Consider the following 19,948-nt stretch of genomic DNA (forward strand, 5'->3'; position numbering starts at 1 on the left):
GAATCAGTATTGGTGGAAAAGTTGCTATGACCTTAACTGGTTCAATGGCTTTTCCAATATGTAGACATTTTTCTTGCTTCTAGACTTCTTGTTAATAAAGTCAGGAGGAATGCGTCCTCTTTATACCTATTAAGTTGCTCCACAGCAAATTAAGCTGAAGAGATGAGTTGAAGAGAGCACAAATGTTTTAAGGAATGATTATCACAGAAAGTTTAAAATGCTCTCTGGTAGTGGTAAGGATTTGATTTCCTTTAAAAAATCCCTCCCCCCCACCTTGGGACTTCCCTGGTGGCACAGTGGATAAGACTCTACGCTCCCAATGCAGGGAGCCTGGGTTCATCCTTGGTCAGGGAACTAGATTCCACATGCATGCAACAACTAAGAGTTCACATGCCACAACTAAGGAGCCTGCTTGCCGCAACTAAGGCCCGGTGCAACCAAAAAAAAAAATCCCCCCCTTCTGTATATATGTACACATATATATATATATGCTCTGTATATGTATGTATATATGTTTGTGTGTGTGTGTGCATGTGTGTGTATTTTCTTCCCACTCAGGTTAACTAATTTCACAGGATAAAACTTGCTCAACTACATGAAGAATCTATAATAAATATGTAAAAATATGACATATCACTGGTTTCCAGAAAGGGAAAAGTTACTATTCCATGCACATGCACTTAATACACCTTTGAGAATGAAAGAAAATTAAAACAAGAAACACATTTTTTACTTAATTGATCACATTTTTTCCATTTTGTGCTTACTATTTGTGGAGCTAAGTTTCTTGAGTACTTTTTGAAAATTATAGATTAAGATATAAGCTTATCAGTTATTGATCAATTTGAGTTAGAGCCTTACATATTTTCAAATTGATACCTGAAAACAAAGTCATATAAACAGTCTGGAAGAATAGATTATCTTTGTGTTTGGTTTGCTCTTTCAATTTATTTACAAGTTAAAATAAACTTTTTGAAAGCCCCTGAATATTCTTGTGAGACATTTTATTTTGTTCAAAGTAAATTTAAGAAAACTCCTTTAAAGATCTGTCTCAGCAGGGGTAAAAAAATAAGCTGATCAAAATTGTACAAAGAAGAAACTGTTTCACACTGAGTAGTGGAAAATTTTCCAAAGACAATATAAGTGATACATTTTAAAAATCAAAGAAATTTAGATTTAGAAGGACCTTCGTGGCATATAATGTGGCATGTTTTCAGAAATGTTTATGCAGAAGTCCAGTACATCAAGCTCTGACTGAACTGGGGTGGGGGTGGGGTCCATGGGGAATGTTGGGGTCCATCCCTACTCACTTGTCCCTTTCTCCATAGTGATCCTATGGCTGGAAGAACTGTTTAAAAATCATTGATATTTTAAAATTTCCTCTTCCCACTATTTTACTGTTGAGAAACTGTGGTGACCCCAGGTGCAGTTACTTGACAAGGTTACACAATTTATTATTTTCAGAGTCAGGACTCTAATTCAGACAGCGTGACTATAGCCAATCCTTTCCACTCCCTCATCTGCAAGAAGTGAGATATAAAATATACAATTAGCTTTTATTACTTACCCACTTGTTTAGGAGGAGAAGGAAAACTGGAAAGAAAATGAGAACACAGTTATAATCAGACCAATATAAACACAGAAATTGAGTCTTTTATTTAGGAGAGACATGAATAAGTAATAGCCTGGAGGCTTATACAGTCTAATTAATCTGTTGACTGTCATTCCTTTCTCATCCTCCATTTCTCTGCTAAGTCCCAAGTTTTTGTCCATCAATCCGGAATTTAGCAAGACTTTTTGTGAACTCCAGTGTTGACCAAAAAAGTCAAGAGTCAAGATATCCAGTGGTTTATTTTGCTCATAGCCATTAGACCAATGTTTGCAGATTTGTTCTATGAAGTTTGGGCATATTATCATACCAGAGTAATTAAATGGTCTCAGTATTCTGGAGTCATTGTGGCATAACTCAGGCCCAAAACTGTTTATTTGACTCAAATAGCTCAGGCCCAAAACTGTTTATTTGACTCAAAGAATAGAAATGCCGAGTCAAAATCAGCAGAGGTCATAGGAATCTTTATATGACCATGTTTCAACAATATGTACATGTATATCTCCAAACAGAAGAATGGTGAATAAGAGAGGAATATCCACTGAAACTAGAGTGTGAGAGCTTATTAACGGAAGTGATTTGAAATCAGGATTGGGTGGCTTTTAGTTGCAACAGAAAAAGACCTTTGCTTTTATTACTTTCTAAGCTTTAAACACACACACACACACATCACTGGAAGAATGGTGCACAGTTACAGTAAAGTGTGAAAGGTCATTAGTTCAAGTGATCTAAAACCAGAATTAGCTGGTGTGTAATTAGAGCAAAAAAAAAAAAAAAATCTCTGCTTTTATTTCTAAGGACTACATTTGAGTAATGCTGCATGAAGAGATTTGCTATGTTTGCTTATAATTTTAAGAGTCCTGTTTATTGAGTGTTGTTTTAGTGTCTCACAAAAGGGTTTAAAATTAGGACTTCTATGTGGAATTAACATCTTATAAAGACTTCAGTTAAGTGTGGTGAATCTATTAGGCACATAAAAAATAAGGATATCCTGTACCGGCGAGTATAATTAAGATCCTTCAAATTCATATGCATGGAACTTATACTAAAGGGTTATTTTTGGATGGAAAGATAAAATTTATGCTTTAGTTTTATTTATACAAACTGAAGATGTTTAGAATAATTTTATTATAGGATAAATATGTAATTCAAGTAGAATTAATATATCACAATTGTGATATAGTTACAAAGACTTTAAATACTGTACTTAGAGAAAAGAAATTCCAAATTGTGTCCTTTATTTCTAGCAATTAATTTTTAAAAGAGAATGTATATTTTGAAGAATAGTCAGTATACAATATTATATGACAAAATGTGGCATTGGAATTGTGAACATTCAGATGTGATGCCACAGTTAAAAAAAGTCCTACTAAATGGAGGGTGAGTGTGTATGAGTGTGTGAGGGTGTGTGTGTGTGCACTTGTGTGTGTGTGTGCTTGTACATGTTTGAATGGAAAGCAAAATATATTTTTGAACCATATGATGGTTTTCGAATACTTTGTGCTCCTCTCATATAAATGCATGAGTTTAAGGGTGACACAGTAAATGAGGCTAGAATGACTAATGGAAAAACACATTAAAATGGCTTAAAAGTCTGTCAGAATTTGGTTATTGGTTATAAAATATTAGCAGCATTTGATTAAATTATTAGTGTTGTTATCGTGCACTGGATTTGGTGGTTGGTCGACTCTTACGATGAACCTTCATTGTCTGACTCAGAGTCTTTTGGTTTCTCTCGTATACTTTTCTTTCTGTCATCTTTTCCCTTTAACATCTTCAAAATCCCCCAGGACCACGTGTTACTCTTCTCTTCAACCTGTAGCGTGGAGCTTTGGAGCATGCAGGCATTGATCAGATTTTTTATAATTATACTGCTTTGATCATTCAGGCTGTAAGCTACTCATTGTATTGAACAGAATGAAGCTATTATGTTTATAGGTTATGGTCTTTGAATACTGCTGCTACCAGGTAAATAGCAGGTAAGTTATTTTTTCCTATTTGGTAGATTTCTCCTGGTTCTTAAACTAGCGAGCTGAGTCAGGATTAAGTTTTAAACATCAATTTAGCTTTACTGTATTAAAAGTAAGTTGTTAATAGATTAAAAATTTTTAAATATGTATTTAAATTTTAAAACACGCCATTTCAAAAGTTTAAACACCTAAAGGATTCAATACTGGTTTTGCCACAGATAGCATATGACCTCAGTTTATTTGGGTTGCCTACAACTATGATTAACATACAAAGGATAGCCATGCGACTGATTAACTTTCCAGATTGTCGTAAAAATAAATTATTGATTGATAAATAAATGATAGGGAAAAGTTTGAAAAAAAATCTGCAACACTTCTAATCCTTTATCCCTTTTTCATTTCACTTCTTTTGACATAGTTGTCAAGGTTATTCCAAACAATATACCACTTCATTTAAAGTGTGGTGCAGTTACACTTCCACATTTACTAATGCTGTTAAACATTCAAATAATTTTTGGTAACGTAACAGGGAATGCTATTTCTGCTTTTTATTTTAAATAGAAATCAAGACTATACAATTCCAGTACATACAATACTTTGCAAAAAGGCAGTTCGCTGATCATTCTTACCCATTAACAGAATCTTCCTCTTCTATCCCATCATAAATATCATCGTCTGGGGGAGGTGGGAACATCCCTTCATGTGAATTAGGGGGGAAAAAGTCTTCTGTTAATTTTATAATTTGGTCACAAATGTTCACTCAAAATTTGATAATAAATCTGTCTTATTTAATTGCAGAAAGCATCCTACTTTCATATCAACTATTTAAATAAAAAGTAGCTTTATTTCCCACTCTCACATAGGTAGTAGGTAAATTAATTATTTTTAACATTATTTTATAAGGAATTCTTAGATGTGAAATGTAATAAAAATATGAGGGAAGAGAAAGAGTAGTATGCATGGGAGATGAAAGAAATGGGGGAAAATAACTATGAAAAAAGTAAAATTAAATAAAGATGGAGTTAGAATTTTTTGCGGAAAAAGAAGGGAGAGGTGATAAGAAAAATGTAATTAATACTGAGGAGACATTCAGAAAAAGCTACTGATCAAGATATAAGTAAAGAAAAGCAAATAAAATGAAAGGTGAATTTGTAAACATTGATGGGCTGACTTTTCATTTCTTTATTTCATTTCATCAATGTGATATTTTAAAAGTTAAACCTTTATTTGATTTGTTATCCTATAGTCCTTAGGAACCTTTCTATTTGACAAATATTTATTTAACAAATCTTTACTGAGTACCTTCTCTGTACAGGAATATGTACAATAAACTTGAAATTTGACTTTTAGGATGAGAATTTTAGCACTGCCAGGTATTAGTAACCCTTATTTTTTTGATGAGATAACGAGGAGACTTTAGGAGTCATAGCTAAGGTGACCATGTAAGTTATCATCCAAACAAGAATACTTCTGAAAGTGAAGGGGGATACTACTAAAAATTGTGCTCAGACAATTGGCATAAATCAAGACTGCCCTGGGCATACTGGAAGTGGAGTCACCCTATGACCCATAACAAACTTGGAAGAAAGAATTGACTTGCTCGGGGTCACTCAGTGTCCAGGGCTGGGCTCCAGGTCATTGGTTCCCAGTCCTGTGTTCTTTCTACCACATTAAGATCCTCCTCATTATTTGCAGACAAAAGCATTTTGTCATTAGTACACACAAAAACGTTGAAGACTTGCAGAAACTGCTGATGAAAGTGTGTGGCTTACCTCCACTTCCACTCTGACTGTGGCTAGGAAAAAAAAAGTGGACCAATTAAATTAATATATGAAGTATTTAGCTATCAGGGAGAGAAGTACATATATTGAGCAGTTATACAAAAGAAAAAATAACATTCCAATCAAAAGTTTATCAGGATGTTATTTACAATAGCCAAGATATATCAATAGAAGCAACCTAAGTGTCCATCGACAGGTGAATGGATAAAGAAGACGTAGTATATATACACAATGGAATGTCACTCAGTCATAAAAAGAATGAGATTTTGCCATTTGCAACAACACTGGTGGACCTAGAGTGTATTGTACTTAGTGAAATAAAGATAGTTAAAGACACATACTGTACGTTATCACTTATATGTGGAACCTAAAAAAAATAAAACAAATGAATGAATATTACAAGACAGAAAGAGACTTGCAGATATGGAGAACAAAGTACTGGTTATCAGTAACGAGGGGATGGGCTGGAGGGGCAAGTTGGGGATAGGGGTTTAAGAGGTACAAACTACTATGTAGTTTGTATGTATAAAATAAATAAGCTACAGGGATATATTGTACAGCATAGAGAATATAGCCAATATTTTATAATAACTTTAAATGGAGTATAACCTATAAAAACATTGAATCACTATGTTGTATACCTGAAACTAATATAGTATTGTAAATCAACTATATTTTAGTTAGAAAAAAAGTTATCAGATGTTATATGTGAAAAGGAAGAAAAACTGTTCCTTATTGTAATAGATGAGTAGTAACAAAGCAAAAAACAAAGCAAAACAAACCTAATAAGAATCAAGTGAGATTCAGTACCATAAAGTATTCTAAACAATGATACTGTCTGCTTCTAGCATTTTCCCATGAGGCAGTTTTCAGATTATACAGTATTACATCATTCCATAGATGGACTTATTTATAAAAAGAGAGTATTATTCCAGAACCATTACTGCATTAAATTCGATTTTCTTTTGCTATCTTATAGTCACAGCATTTAACTCTTAGTCCAATAGCATTACATTTTTTTAAAAGGGAGAACTTAAAAAAAATTGAAATCCTCTTCATGGGGCCTTTGTAGAGTGTGGCTCCTTATTCTCTAAATCCAGAATTCTGATTTTTAATTTATTTTGATAACATTCTATATTTCCCCTCTTTTATAATTGTCTGTTTTCTTGTCCATTTCTCCCACTAAAATATGAGTTCTGTGAGAACAAAGGAAGTGTAGAGTGTGAGAACTAAAAAAAAAAATCTCAGAAGTCATCTAGTTCATTTTGCAGAAAGAAATTCAGGCTCTGAGAAATGACGTGATATGACCAAGCCCACTTTTAAGTAAATGAAGAGATGAGAGGAGAACTTCAGCATCCTGCCTTCCCTTACAATATCCTTTTGGCTACACCTCGCTGCGCTCCCCGTGTTGCCATTTTTGCCTTTTGGATAACCTGCCAGTAACAGATATCAGTCTGATATTACAATCGTATAGTGTAATTATACACTCATATCTGATTCCTCAACCTTTAAGTCAGAATAAAAGAAATTGGTCTGACTCAGATCTACTGCTAATCTAGAAATAAGAAGTACGTTTGTTAATGGAACTTTGGAAAAAAACATGTTATAAATGTCCTAATATATAAATAAGAATTGATTTTTGATGAATTTTTAGTATATTCTCTACTTGCTTACAAACTATTTTCACATTTATTGTCCTCAACACTTCCCTTTGAGCATGAAGCAAGCAGATAGAATTATGTGAAAAATTGCAATTTGGGTTGGCTGCCACTCCTGGCAAATACAATATATTCCCTTGGAGAGCCTCCTACCCAATTCCTAAAAAACAGAGTTATAATCAGGAGCAAAGCCACCATCCATTATTTCATTTCTAGAGCCGTTCTTCAATTTCCTATAATGGTCTTTTTGGAATACAAACCATTGATCAGATGAATGAGAGGTAAGGGGAGGAGAGTGTGAGAAAAGAGGAGGAAAGAGAAAGAGGAAAGGATAAATGGCAGGGAAAAGGTTGGAAACACACATAGAAGAAAGTTTTTTTATGTGATGGAGGAGTGGTATTTGCACTTGTAATTTCCTTTTGTTCAACGTGTCACATTTAGTACAAAACATTGCTTAGCTGAGAAGAAAGGGAGAAGAACCGCTGTCAGGACCTGTGCTTTTAAGCCTCCTGTCTGCTCGCAGAATCTGAAGTACACAGTCAGCTCTCCTTACCCTGGAGGAATTGGGAAAGAGCTGGTAAAGAGTGCAAGGAACCAGGAGGCTTCTGGGGGAGGGAGAGGAGAGGATGGTGCCTTCTCTTATTCTTGCCACGACAAGCTGCCAGCTATACTCAGCATCTTTCCTTGTTCTGCTAAGGACAAAGCATATTCTGTTATGAGATCTCTGCCAGCAGCAGCTGTAGTTTCAAGAAAAAAAACTTGTGTAGAAGTGATGTCTCTTATTCCATTTTCTTATTAAATATGCATAAGGGAAGAATAGATGCTAGTAAATATTGTGGGGCTATACTTGTTTAAAATATTAAGCATTAAAACCATGCACCTCCTCCAACCCCAGTTTATTAAATGGAAGATTCTTTTTCTGCTACATGTTTACTAACTTGAGATGTCTTTTAGAGTTGTGGTATGTATAGACTAGATAAAAGGAAAAGGTAATAGCATTAGTTTTGGGAAATAGTCACCTATTATGGAAAATAATGCTTCATTTTAAGGATATCGTCCCTTTTTGTGGATTTATCATTTTTTTCTTGAGTATGTTCATCAGTGTAAATATGTTTATATTAATATAACTGGGGTTCTTTAATTCCAAAATAAGAGAAATGTGTTTTTTTAAAAAAGATAAAAGACAAACATAAGGTATATATGTTGCTAATATACATGGTATGGCATACTCATGTCCAGAAAATTCTGTAACCCTCAGAATATGGCCATTTGGAACTTTGACCCCCAAATTAGCATTTACTGACTTTCAAATTAGGTCAAGGTGTTTCTTATTACTAAGGCCAATTTACAATCTGTAAACTCCAGTGCATACATCGCATGTTTTGATATATATTGCATAATTTATGATCATAACATGGTAAGAAGGCATGGAAGGCCATCATTCTTTTTTTTTTTTGGCTGTGCCACGTGGCTTGTAGGATCTTAGTTCCCCAACCAGGGATTGAACCCAGGCCCCAGGCAATGAAAGCCCAGAATCCTAACCACAAGTCTGCCAGGGAATTCCCTATTATTCATTTTAGAAAGACAAAACTGCCAGACAGCAACATAAGTTTAATTGATGCCATGAGCTCAAAGTCCACAAGAGGGAAATTTAATTCTTCATGTATTTCATAAGTATATTACTGTTTTGATCATTTTACATTTTTAAAATGGTTGATAATGAAAACATTTTTCCTTTAAAATTTGAGTTATGAAGAATGCAGACACATTTTTTCCCAAGTGAAGATCTAGCACAGATCATGTGTTTTGGGATCACGTGGGGGGTTTCCCAATTCCACAAATGGGCATAAAAAAAAGAGGATTCTTCACTGTGCTGGAGATTTTCCTTCTCCTTTTCCTTCAACTTGAAGGGATTATGGCTTTACCAGGAAAGGGAGCTATTGGAGGCAAAAAGGAATGGAAAGAAAAGGGGAATGGAAAAGGAAGGAGAAGAAAGGACAAGGAAGATCAGAGCTAGGAAAAAGAGACAGAAGAGGAGGCAAAGATAAAGGGAGCTGGAGACGGAGAAAAGAGAGAAGGGAAGGAAAGGTACGCGGGAGAAGATGGCCAGCCTCTCCTCTGGGCTCCTCTACCCCAGAAAGATGTTCCCATAATTCTTGCGGGGAAGGTCATGCCATTCTAGTGGAATGAATGGAAAGTTGGACCCTTAGTTGATTGCCAGGGATCACAGGGGATTTTACATTTTTACTCTTAAAGAGCAAAGTAGAGTTGGCTTAAAAAAGCATTTTTGTCTGTTATGTTTTTAAATAAGAACGACGAATATATTTAGACTCAGATTTCAGAGAAAAACACTTTATATTTTTCAGAGCTAACTTCTACATCTCATCCTTCAATTTTACAAAGTCATACTTACTTTAGGCATATCCTTAAGATCAAATCAGAATAAATACAGTAAAACAGCATTTTGGATTGACAACACGTTTGGCAATATCTGGCAAATGGCCCATTATATTTCAAGTAGTATTTGATACATACAACCAAAGAGTAAAATAAAAGACCATGGAGTTTCCAATGACTTTTCATCCATATTGAAGTGATTGTAAATGGTAATTTAGTTTAGTGATAGAGAGCAGTAGGAAATAGGGAAAGTAAAATTCTAGCATCTTAAAATCCACCATCTCTGACAAAGAGATGATTTGATTTGCTTTACAATTTGCATTTACACATACCTGTTAACATCTTCCTGCTCTGCAACATCATCATATACTTCCTGGTCATCTTCAAAAGGTCTTGATGAAAGAGCACCGAGCGAGTTTTTTTTCCGTTTCAAGGAATCATAGTCAATCTCTACAGCCGTTGTTTTAATATAGCCGTCTACCAAAAGGGGAACAATTTATGTTCAGGTAACTGTAGTTTAAATATCATAAAGTTGTGAATAAAATATTAATTGCACACTTACTCTTTAAATTTTCCCTTTATTTCTTTGCTTGCAATTCTGATTTATAGACTTGTTGACACATGTTTCACTGTACTTTGTCAAAGTCTTATGCTGTTGTGGTTTGGGGTAAGCCTAGAGTCTATTTTCAAGATTCCAAAGTGATTCATATGAATCATTTTTGCCTTTTAACATCGATGAAGAACCTAATGCTCTTTGCTCCTCCCTGGGATACTATAAATATTTACATTTTTCCCCACTAAAAAGATTACACAGATGAGGTGAAGATGGAGCTCTACCTGTCATTTAAAATCTTCCTATCTTGGTCCACCCTGTAACGTGCTCCCAACTTAATGCTTATGAGTAGCTTTGGAAGAATTTTCACATTAATATTGGCTCAAATAGAAAACACTTCGAAGTTGTAGGAAAATGTGCACTCACATGACCCCCTGGCTGTTCTGCCCAGCCATTTTCCTTCAGGGTTGTCTGTGATTCGGATTATTTCAATTTGCTCTCCTTGCTTGAAGCTCAGTTCATTCTTTCCTCCTTTGACATCACAGCAAGCTTTTGCTTGGTGGATGACTTCAATAGGGCCTGTTAGCTGCAAAGAGGGAAAAAAAATCACGACCGGCTTCTTTACTATTCAGAACATCTTTAAGGAATGTGGTTTTGAAAGACAATATGTCCACCACTTGCCAACCTGCCTATTTCCAACATTTACAAGTTTGAACTAGAAGTTGAGGGTGAATGTCATTCCTGGTGAATGTTCTTAGAGGAGGGGTTAGGGGAAAATTGCAGAGGTCAGACAGAACCAGCAAAGAACATGTAAGCACATGCTTGGGGGCCAGGAGAGAGTGGCAGTGATCTGTTGACCTCGGGAACTCTGTGGAAGGTTTGCAGAGAAAGCCACTGATAACGGAATACCACTTATGTACGACATGCTGGGTGCTATGTGTTTTTATGGGGTATGCTGGTGGTTTGCTTGGTAGACAGAGGTTATTCCCCTCTATGCTTTGTGCAATTATTCTGATGGTTCTCTGCAGGCCTAAAACAGCAAGGGTTGGTGGTGGTGGGTTGTACTTGTGGGAAAAGCATTTTCTTTCTTTCTTTCTTTCTTTTTTTTTTTTTAACTTTGTGGTACTTGTCTATCTATAAACTTGGAGTAGACATTACCTGCTATAAACAGACAACAGTTTAGAAATAGCTTTGTGAATAATAAAAATAACAAACAAATATTATGAGAGGTTTTTAAATTAATATCCTGAATAGTACAGTGTTTTCTTGACAGCAGGGGAATAATCTAGTTTGGAGGTCATGAATCCTAAACATTTCCTAATCCTAAATTGGTGTCTTTTCGACAGAATTTCTTGGACCTTTTGATATGCAAATATGCATTGTGAGTTTTGAAGAAGCTCTACTTTATTTTATTGAACTTGTGATGTGGTGAATTGTGAGACATATCATTAATTATGCACCACCAAGAAAGAAAGAAAATAGCTTAATTTAAATTTTGATATGTCAACGATGTTAGAATGCATCTTAATATCAGAATTTTAAAATGTGAAATATTTTGTCTTGGAAATAATGAAATGTGAAGCTATGTAACAGTTCTCACATTTATTTATTTAATTGGAACGTCTATTAACATTTTGTGGAAGGAATATAGCATGTGAAGTCCCAGTCTTGACAAACTTTTGAGTTCATATTTGGTGGTATGTCTTCCATATCCTATTTTTTTCTTACTAACAAATATTATTCAAATGAATGAGTGAAACAATGCAAAATTGATTTCTCAAAAAAAACCCACAAGGGAAAGCTTCACACAATTCCTTTAAAACTACAATCTCTTCATAAAAAGTATGTTATAAAGATTTTCATTTAAGAAATTAGTTTTTCATGTTTTCCACTTGAAAACTGTAAACATTGGTAGCCATACCTTCTGTATGAGTAAAATGTTTTAGTATTCATACTGTAATCTTAATTTTGCTTATATGTAGTAAGCAAAATTGAATGAGATCCTATAATAGATACAGTGCCTTCTGTGCATTATATTATTTAATTCCATAAAAACTTTCAGGAGAGGTATCATTAACTCACTTTAAAAATAAGAATCTGAGGTTCAGAGAAGTTTAGTAATATGCCCATGATCACATAATTTGCATGTGCAGTTGGACTTTGAATCCACATCTGTCTAACTGACTCTAAGCTTTACATTTTCCCTTTGCCCTGCTGTTGAATCTTTGTTTTACTATAATCAATATACTGGGAAATTATATATAAATCACATTTTTATAATTCAAACCATATTGTAAATGTTCAGGAGGAATTAAATATTTAAAGGAAACTTGATATGAATCCTTTTTATAGTGAAGAATAGTTTTGTAACTAGATAATCACGCTATAGCTGACATACTAGACCCACCCCAGATGGGCCATGTCATCAAAGACGTACTAGCCAAAAGAGTATAGTCCGCAAGTATAGTGGTAGTGGTGGTAGTAAGAGAAATCACACAATTAGAAATCAGAGATCAGAGAAGACAGAGGTCAGAAATCCAGGTGGATGAAGAGGGAGGAGAAACAGCAGGTATCAAAAGTCAGCATGTACATCGGCTTAAAATAAAGGCAAAAATGTAAGTCAGGTCTAGACCAGCAGTCAGGGTAGTTCACGGAGCTTTATTGCGACAGGTCTGGTTAATCCAGAGACACTTCTGTCCCTCGTACCACTATAATACATGCCACAGGGATGTGTATGTGTGTGGTCCTGAGTTCATATTATGAGTAGGATAAAAGGAAATGCATAACAAGGAGGGTCAAGATGGGTCTGAGTATCAAGTAGTCTTTCACTCCATTGACATACAATTTCCTGAGCTCCCATCATATCTTATTTGGATTTTATTGCATTCGCTTTTTAGTGCAGGGGTAAAGGAGATGATTGGACAAAAACATTACGATTGTGAAGGTAGTTACTCTTTAGAAAACAATGATTAAGTAATTCTCCGACCATGTAAGGTTTCAAGGATTGTGCCCCTTTTGTGTGAAAGTTATAAAAAGAGGTTACTCTTCTTCACCCTTCGGCAAGAAAGCTCTTACTTTAAATTTCTTCTTTATTTCTTGTTCTTTCTTTTCTCTCTCTTTCTGTTCCTTTTTCTCCAGCTCTAATCTCTTCTTTTCCTCCTTTTCCCTTTTCTTCTCTCTTTCTTTGGATGTTTCTCTGTGGATTAAAATTGTAAGTTTGTTTTAGCATCCACGGGCATTAATGTGTCAGGGGTCCCTATCCAGAGAGGTTTCTACCCAGAACAGAAGATCGTATGTGAAGAAGTATAGGTGAAGGTATAAAGCCAAGGCTTGTCAAAATTCCTGGGTGTATGAGACTGTGCTTAGAACCAGCAGGAGGCATTCAAATGAGGATGCCTTCCTAAGGCTCTGCTGCCCTTACAGCTCGTGCAGGCAAGTGGAAAGCACTGTTTATAAAGGTTCTTGCGGCCTGTCGGCATGAATAGAATTAATCTCTCCTCTCTCTCTCTCTCTCTCTCTCTCTCTCATGCACTCACTAGTACAAGTTCACGTACACACATGCACTTGTACACACATGTACAAACCTTAATTCAGAAACTTTAGTCAGAATTAGTTGAATAAGAACTGGGTAGGGAAAATTAACATATTTGAATCAACAAAAGATAAAATAACATATTCATTCTACTTCTACTCATTTTCCAAGAAATTTCTTAGTCTCTGGCTACCCAGAAACCCATTTTGGAACCCTTTCTTAACACCTTTCTGTTTAGCAGGCTAAAACTTTGGCATCTGGTGCTGTGTTAAATCGTCTCTCATAGCAAGGTTGTGAGGTGAAGTGCTGTCTAGGTGAGGACATTGTAACGTATACACGAATTCATGTGCCCCAGGACACACCGGGAGCAAGAAATCAGATTTCCAGCCCCTGTGATTCCCTGCCTGTGGGCTATCAAGTGGGCTGCAGGCCTCTGACCTCTCCGGGGATGGCATTTTAATAGAGTCCTCTGTAAAATCCTTAGACAAGAAAAGAATCTTTAGTCCTTTGTATTGAAATAAAGGTTATCATTATATGCCCGTCATTTGAACAATACAGCTTTTCCCTCCCAGTGTTGAATATCCCTCCACTCTCCCTCATACAAATCATTATATTCATCTTAGAAGGAAAATATCATGGTAAAAAAATGTAACTCATACATGTCTTCATATGTTTCTCCTTCACTCTCTTGTTCCTGTCAAGAAAAACATTAATAATGATTAATTGTAGTTATTTAATAAGGGAACATACACATATTACATTGCTCAAATAATCAGTAAAACAAGCATACATTTGTGTGTCAATTTGGCTTATTTAAAATATTTTTGTTTCCTTTTTAGAGATAGACTGGAAAAGGAAGCACAGAAAGATTTCATTTTATATCTTGCTATGTAATTCAGATGTGTAGCCAGACTTCAGTCTATGTTTAGCATTACAAAATTACTATGAGTCAATGTAATAATGGGTGTTTAATGTCTCAAGCATTTTAGATGAAATAAGATTATAAATGGAAAAAAATCACCATTACTCATAAGGATTTTCATTTGTTGGTTTATATCAATAGAAAATGAATCACAATAATTGTTACATATTCTAGTTACAGCAATATAATATGAGAAGGAAAAAAAACTGACCTCATCCAGATTTCCAGTTCCTAAAGTGTTTAAAAAAAGAATACAATTTAATATACTGTAATTAAGAAGTGCTTTAATACAGGATTATTAGATGTAATATAATATTCAAAACAGTTCATCATGTAACAGAACTTATAATTTACCAAAGGTATAGAAGTACAAAATAGAATATGTAGTTTAGATTCTTACTATGGCTTCTTTGAATCTTGTAATTTAATTATAAAATCATTTCACTGACTTTCAGAAAATAATGCAAAAGCCAAAAATTAATGAAGACACCCTTTATTCTCTTTATGAAAAGCATGCACATTTGGTTTTGTGGGCTTGCAGTATGGAACAAAGATTTTACCAGAAAACCACAACTAGTTCACACTTTTCGACTTACTTCTTCCCAAGGATTTGCTTTCATGTGTCAAACAAATCAAGTTAATGAGATTTTTTAAAAAGATATTTTACTGCTCAAGGGTTTGGTAATATCAATAAATTACCAGGTACTAGGACATCATCTAAAACAATAATAATAAAAACAGTGTGGAACTGATATACAAATGAATAGACCAGTGGAATAGAGCAGAGAGCTCAGAGACAGATACACAAATTTACACACACACAAATAGAAACACACATTATGCACACACATACACACCTATATATGCAAAGACACAAACACACCAATAGAGTTAATATAGTAAATGTGGCATTATAAATTAATGAGAAAAGGGTGGATTTCAGAGTATGGTAATGGGAAAACTGGCTTTGTCCATGACACAACAAATCTAGATTTCTACTAATGCCTCAAAAGTAGACTGCAAAGAGATCAAAGACCTAACTGTAAAGGATAAAGTTCATAGAAGAAAATAGAAGATAATATTTGTATTTCCTAGGGATAGGACTTCTTAAATAAAACTTAAAAAGTATAAATTACAAAGTAAATATTAATGAATTTGATTATGTCAAAATATATTTATGTTCAGTGAAGGACAGCATGGACTAAGTTAATAGACAATGGACAGAATAAGAGAAGATATTTGCAATGTCTACAACTGACATAGGATAAGTATCTGGAATACAAAGGAACTCCTGCAAGTCAGCCAGAAAAGGATACCAACCCCAAGAAAAAAATGGTCAAGGAATAGGAACTGGAAATGTACAGAAGAGAAAACCACAAAGGCTAATAAACAAATCAAGTATTCGAACTCAGCAGCAAGCAGAGATATGAAAATGAAACAAGACATCATTTTATGCATGTAAGACTGGAAACAACCGGAAAGCTGCATAGTACCATGCACTGGTGAAAGGTAGGCATCTTGGAATCTTCATGCCCTGTGACGGGAGTACACAGAGATGCAGCTCTTCTGGAGAGCACTCTAATCCTACTCAGTTGAAATGAATATGCCATTGCTTACAAGCAGCCACTCTACTGCTGGATATACATAAAGGAAGGCTCTCAGAGGGCCACATGGGGATATGGACAAGAAGGTGCATTGAACTATTATTTGTGGTACCAGCGAGTTGAAGGTGAAATGTGAATGCATAGGATGCATACCATGGAGTGCTGTGCAGTAGTTAACAGAAAGAAATTAAATATACATATACAACATGGAGGAGCCCCCCAAAACACATTATGCTGAGTATAAAAAAAAGGCCAGAGTGAGCTATAATATACAGTTTATGTAAATTGAAATATGTAGATACACACATACAACAGCATGCAAAAAATATGTACAAAAGACACACACTAAGTACATTAGAATATTTGTCTCTGGTAAGGGAGAGGAAGGAAAGGGAGTGGGTCATGGAGATAAAAGGAAATAAATAAATAAGTAAAAAAGAGAGGGGTCTTGCATGGACCAATGATGATAATGACCCATTAATGATCTTATGAGAATAATTAACTCAAACTTCCGTATCTCAGGGAACAAATAAATAAAACATCTTTCGCCTCTTACCATCAAAGTGCATGACACTATCTTGATTTTCTTCATTTACAGGGTTTCTGAAAACAAGAGAGAAGAAAAAGTGAAAATGGAACAAGTAGATGCTCCCCTTACAATGAAAAAGAAAAAAGAATAAAAGGATCATTTAAAAATAACTCTTCTCTTTCATATCTGCTCTGATTTAAAACTTCAGAAGTCAGTAGAATAGGCTTTAGCCTTGTATTGATGCCACTACTGCTGCAAAAAATGGAGAATCGGGGAGCTTGAGCACAGCACTGCCCATTCAAAGTGAGCATCTAAAATTAATCAGTAGTTTAGTTTCAGGGCAGAAATATTTTTCTGTTAAAATGACAGTATGTCAATAAGTCAATTCTGGGTTCTGAAGGTATATGATTGGCTGTATGGTACAGATTCCAAAGATCATTAGTTCCAATCCTGACTCATCACTCTTTTCCAGATGTTCTCCATCTGGTTTTGCTTCCATCACTTGTGGCTTGGACTCCAAGGTGCTTCATTCCAAACCACTTCGCTCCAACTGCTCATAACAGCTATCAATACCTGGGCTGCATGAATCCCCAATGATTTATGGAACCATCTATATTTTCTATTTCTATTCTTGGGTTGATTTGCATAGCTGGGGAAAATTGCCATTTTACTGATTTAGGATATTACCAATAATTGATATCCAGTCTCAGCTATACCCCCAACACTATTCTATAATCTCATTACACTTTTTTTCTAGTCAACCCCCTCTTGCATCATTCTTCCCAATGGCTATTCAAAATGTTCATTACTTCCCTCAGATCTCCTATTCCTCTCCTTTCTCTTTTCATCAGATGATCTTGTTTCTTATTTCACCGATAAAATAGCACTTATTGGGGGTGAACTCTCTTAAAATACATTCCTTTAACTCCCAAGCTTATCTACAGTTACGCACATCCTTACCTGTCCTTACCGAAGTTCTTCTTTCCATCTGTGTTCTGAATCCTATCTGAATGATCAGTTATTTTACTCCTTTTATTTGCTTTCTTCTGTGTGTCATCATATTATTTATATTACTATTATTGTTCTTCTTCTTTCATTCCCCATCCCTAAATATCTCACTACTGTTTTCTCCCTCAGCCCAAGTTACTCTCATTCATAAAGGACAAACACTTCTCTTCACCTTTCTAAATGTTCCACATTACCGCAAGGCCATCCTCCTTTTCCCAAAGTAGAAAAAGCTGTCCATACTCACCGACCTTACTTGCTCTCCTCCTACTCATTTCTTCATTGACTACAATCTGGCTTCCCTTGCTAATCCTTCACTGAAACTATTCTTAAAAGATTTGATTACCAAATCCATTAAACACTTCTCAGCCTGCACCTTACTTGATTTCTTTGTGACTCTTATCACAGTATTGGCTATTTTGCCTTCCTGGAGTCTCCTTTGTTTCCATGAGAAATCTCTCCTGCTCACTTCTTGTCTCTCTGGTCACTACCCCACAATTTCCTTTGTGGGTTAATTTGATCTGACTTCCCCTTTTAAGTGATGATGTTCTTTTGTGTTCCGGTCTTGGCTTCCTCATTTTTATTTTCACTCTACATTTGCCCCTAGATGGTCTCATATTCTCATATAACTCCACAGCTTCACATATTATCTTAATGTTGGTGACTTCATGTTGAAATCTCTAGCCCAGACCTCACTTCTGAGTTTCAGACTCATCTATCTACCTACCTATCTATCTATCTATCTATCTATCTATCTATCTATCTATCCATCCATCCATTCATCTATCTATCTATTCATCTTCCTATCTATCTTTATTTGTATGTCCCGCTGACGGTTCTATATTAACATCCCAGAAGCTGAGGTTTCCCTCTTTCATTCCAGCCTAAACCTGTTTTTCCTACTAAGTTTCTTACCTTGTCAATCGCAGCACAATTCCCTTAACCACCTAAGCCTTAAGTCATCCTTTATTTCTCACTCTTCTACAGTCCCACATCGAATTAATCAAGTTCTGTAAGTTCTGCAAGTTCTGCGTATTTAGTGTCTCCTATAATGCACCTCCGCTTCTGTCTCTCTCCTCTATCCTGCTAGACACAAGAGCAGAATTCTATCATTGCTAGTGTGGACCCATGCAGTAGCCTTCTGGACAGTCTTCTAGTGATGAGAATTGCTCTTCATCTTTTCTACCCTTAAAGTCCCTTCTACATGCTGCTGCCAAAGTGATCTTTCTAACATGAAATTGATACCATTTGAAGAATGTGAGCAGGAAGTGCCTTGCTATCACTGAGACCATAAAAAAGGGCTTAGTGGGTACTCTTGTAGCCCAGGAAGAATTGCCATGGATATATATGTCTCAGTTTCCACCTGAGATGATAAACATATGTGGTCATAAACTGTTATATAATAAACTCACTTTTAAAAAAAAATCGAACATTTAAAATTTAACACATATGCATAGCTTACTACCTAGGTAAGTGTAAAGGCCTGGTGAAATTGATCATGACATGACACTTGTTTTTCTTAGTAAGCCTTTTTTAGATCTTGGATGATTCAGAATTAAATACAGAAATGATGAAGTAATTCAAGCCCATGGTACAAAAATCTGTTTCTAATCATTGGGACAATATATGTATGTTCAATATTTTAAGTATTTGTAGTATTTAAGAGATTTACTACATTAGATATTCAGTTGAATATTCTGTGTCACATCACTTAAAAATTTGTTAGTTAGACTTAATATTTTAGTTGAAAAGTAAGGACTCTAAGTGTTAATGTCAATGGCTGCTGGTCTCACAAAACAGAGTCAGCCAAAATTATGAGCTCCTAATAAAAGAATAAACCATCACCCAGGAAGGAGTCTTACCTAAATAAAGAAAGAAGTACACTTAGAAAATAGAACTAAATTTGATCACGCCCCCATCCGTATCCAACTACCAATTTGCAGAGGAATGGGGAACACATAAGCTATACTGTGAGGGAGCGTTCAGCGCAATCTAGACTGTGGGCAACTATAACGCCCACGAACAACTTGATTTGCTCAACAAATAAATTGCAATAAGTAAAAAGAAAGTAATACAGGGTGAACCTAGAGATTGAAAGAGAATTACAAAACATATAAGCCATAGACTTTGCTTGGATTCTTATTCAAACAAACAAGAAAACCCACATACAATTTAAGAGAAAACTAGAAACTTGAAGACTTTATGTTTTATATTAATACATAGAGTCTATTTTTAGGGAAACCTACTGAAATATTTACGGTTGTTATTACATGATGGTTGGTATTAGTTTCAAAGTAATATGAGAAGAGAGAGGTGGGTGGGGTATAGACGAAATAAGATTGGTAGTGAGTTAATAATTGTTGAAGTTAGGGAAGGGTGCATGGGTGC

At 35.3% G+C, this 19,948-nt stretch overlaps 1 protein-coding gene across 4 annotated transcripts in view; it reads right to left on the reverse strand.

The window, feature by feature from the left end:
- FYB1 (FYN binding protein 1) overlaps positions 1-19,948 on the reverse strand; it is a 117,557-nt gene that overhangs the window by 15,976 nt on the left and 81,633 nt on the right. Inside the window, exons 4-13 of one of the 4 annotated variants that reach the window (XM_061187734.1) lie at positions 16,583-16,629; positions 14,634-14,653; positions 14,160-14,194; positions 13,044-13,164; positions 10,395-10,554; positions 9,748-9,892; positions 5,352-5,374; positions 4,209-4,275; positions 3,304-3,438; positions 1,568-1,593 (exon numbers count right to left, since the gene is read on the reverse strand). In XM_061187734.1, coding sequence (XP_061043717.1) covers positions 1,568-1,593; positions 3,304-3,438; positions 4,209-4,275; positions 5,352-5,374; positions 9,748-9,892; positions 10,395-10,554; positions 13,044-13,164; positions 14,160-14,194; positions 14,634-14,653; positions 16,583-16,629 — 779 coding nt within the window. The remainder of the gene's footprint in view (positions 1-1,567; positions 1,594-3,303; positions 3,439-4,208; positions 4,276-5,351; positions 5,375-9,747; positions 9,893-10,394; positions 10,555-13,043; positions 13,165-14,159; positions 14,195-14,633; positions 14,654-16,582; positions 16,630-19,948) is intronic. The other 3 variants (XM_061187733.1, XM_061187736.1, XM_061187732.1) reach the window with 3 other exon arrangements.

The sequence above is a fragment of the Eubalaena glacialis genome, chromosome 4 (genome assembly GCF_028564815.1).
Source record: "Eubalaena glacialis isolate mEubGla1 chromosome 4, mEubGla1.1.hap2.+ XY, whole genome shotgun sequence".
Lineage (NCBI taxonomy): Eukaryota > Metazoa > Chordata > Mammalia > Artiodactyla > Balaenidae > Eubalaena > Eubalaena glacialis.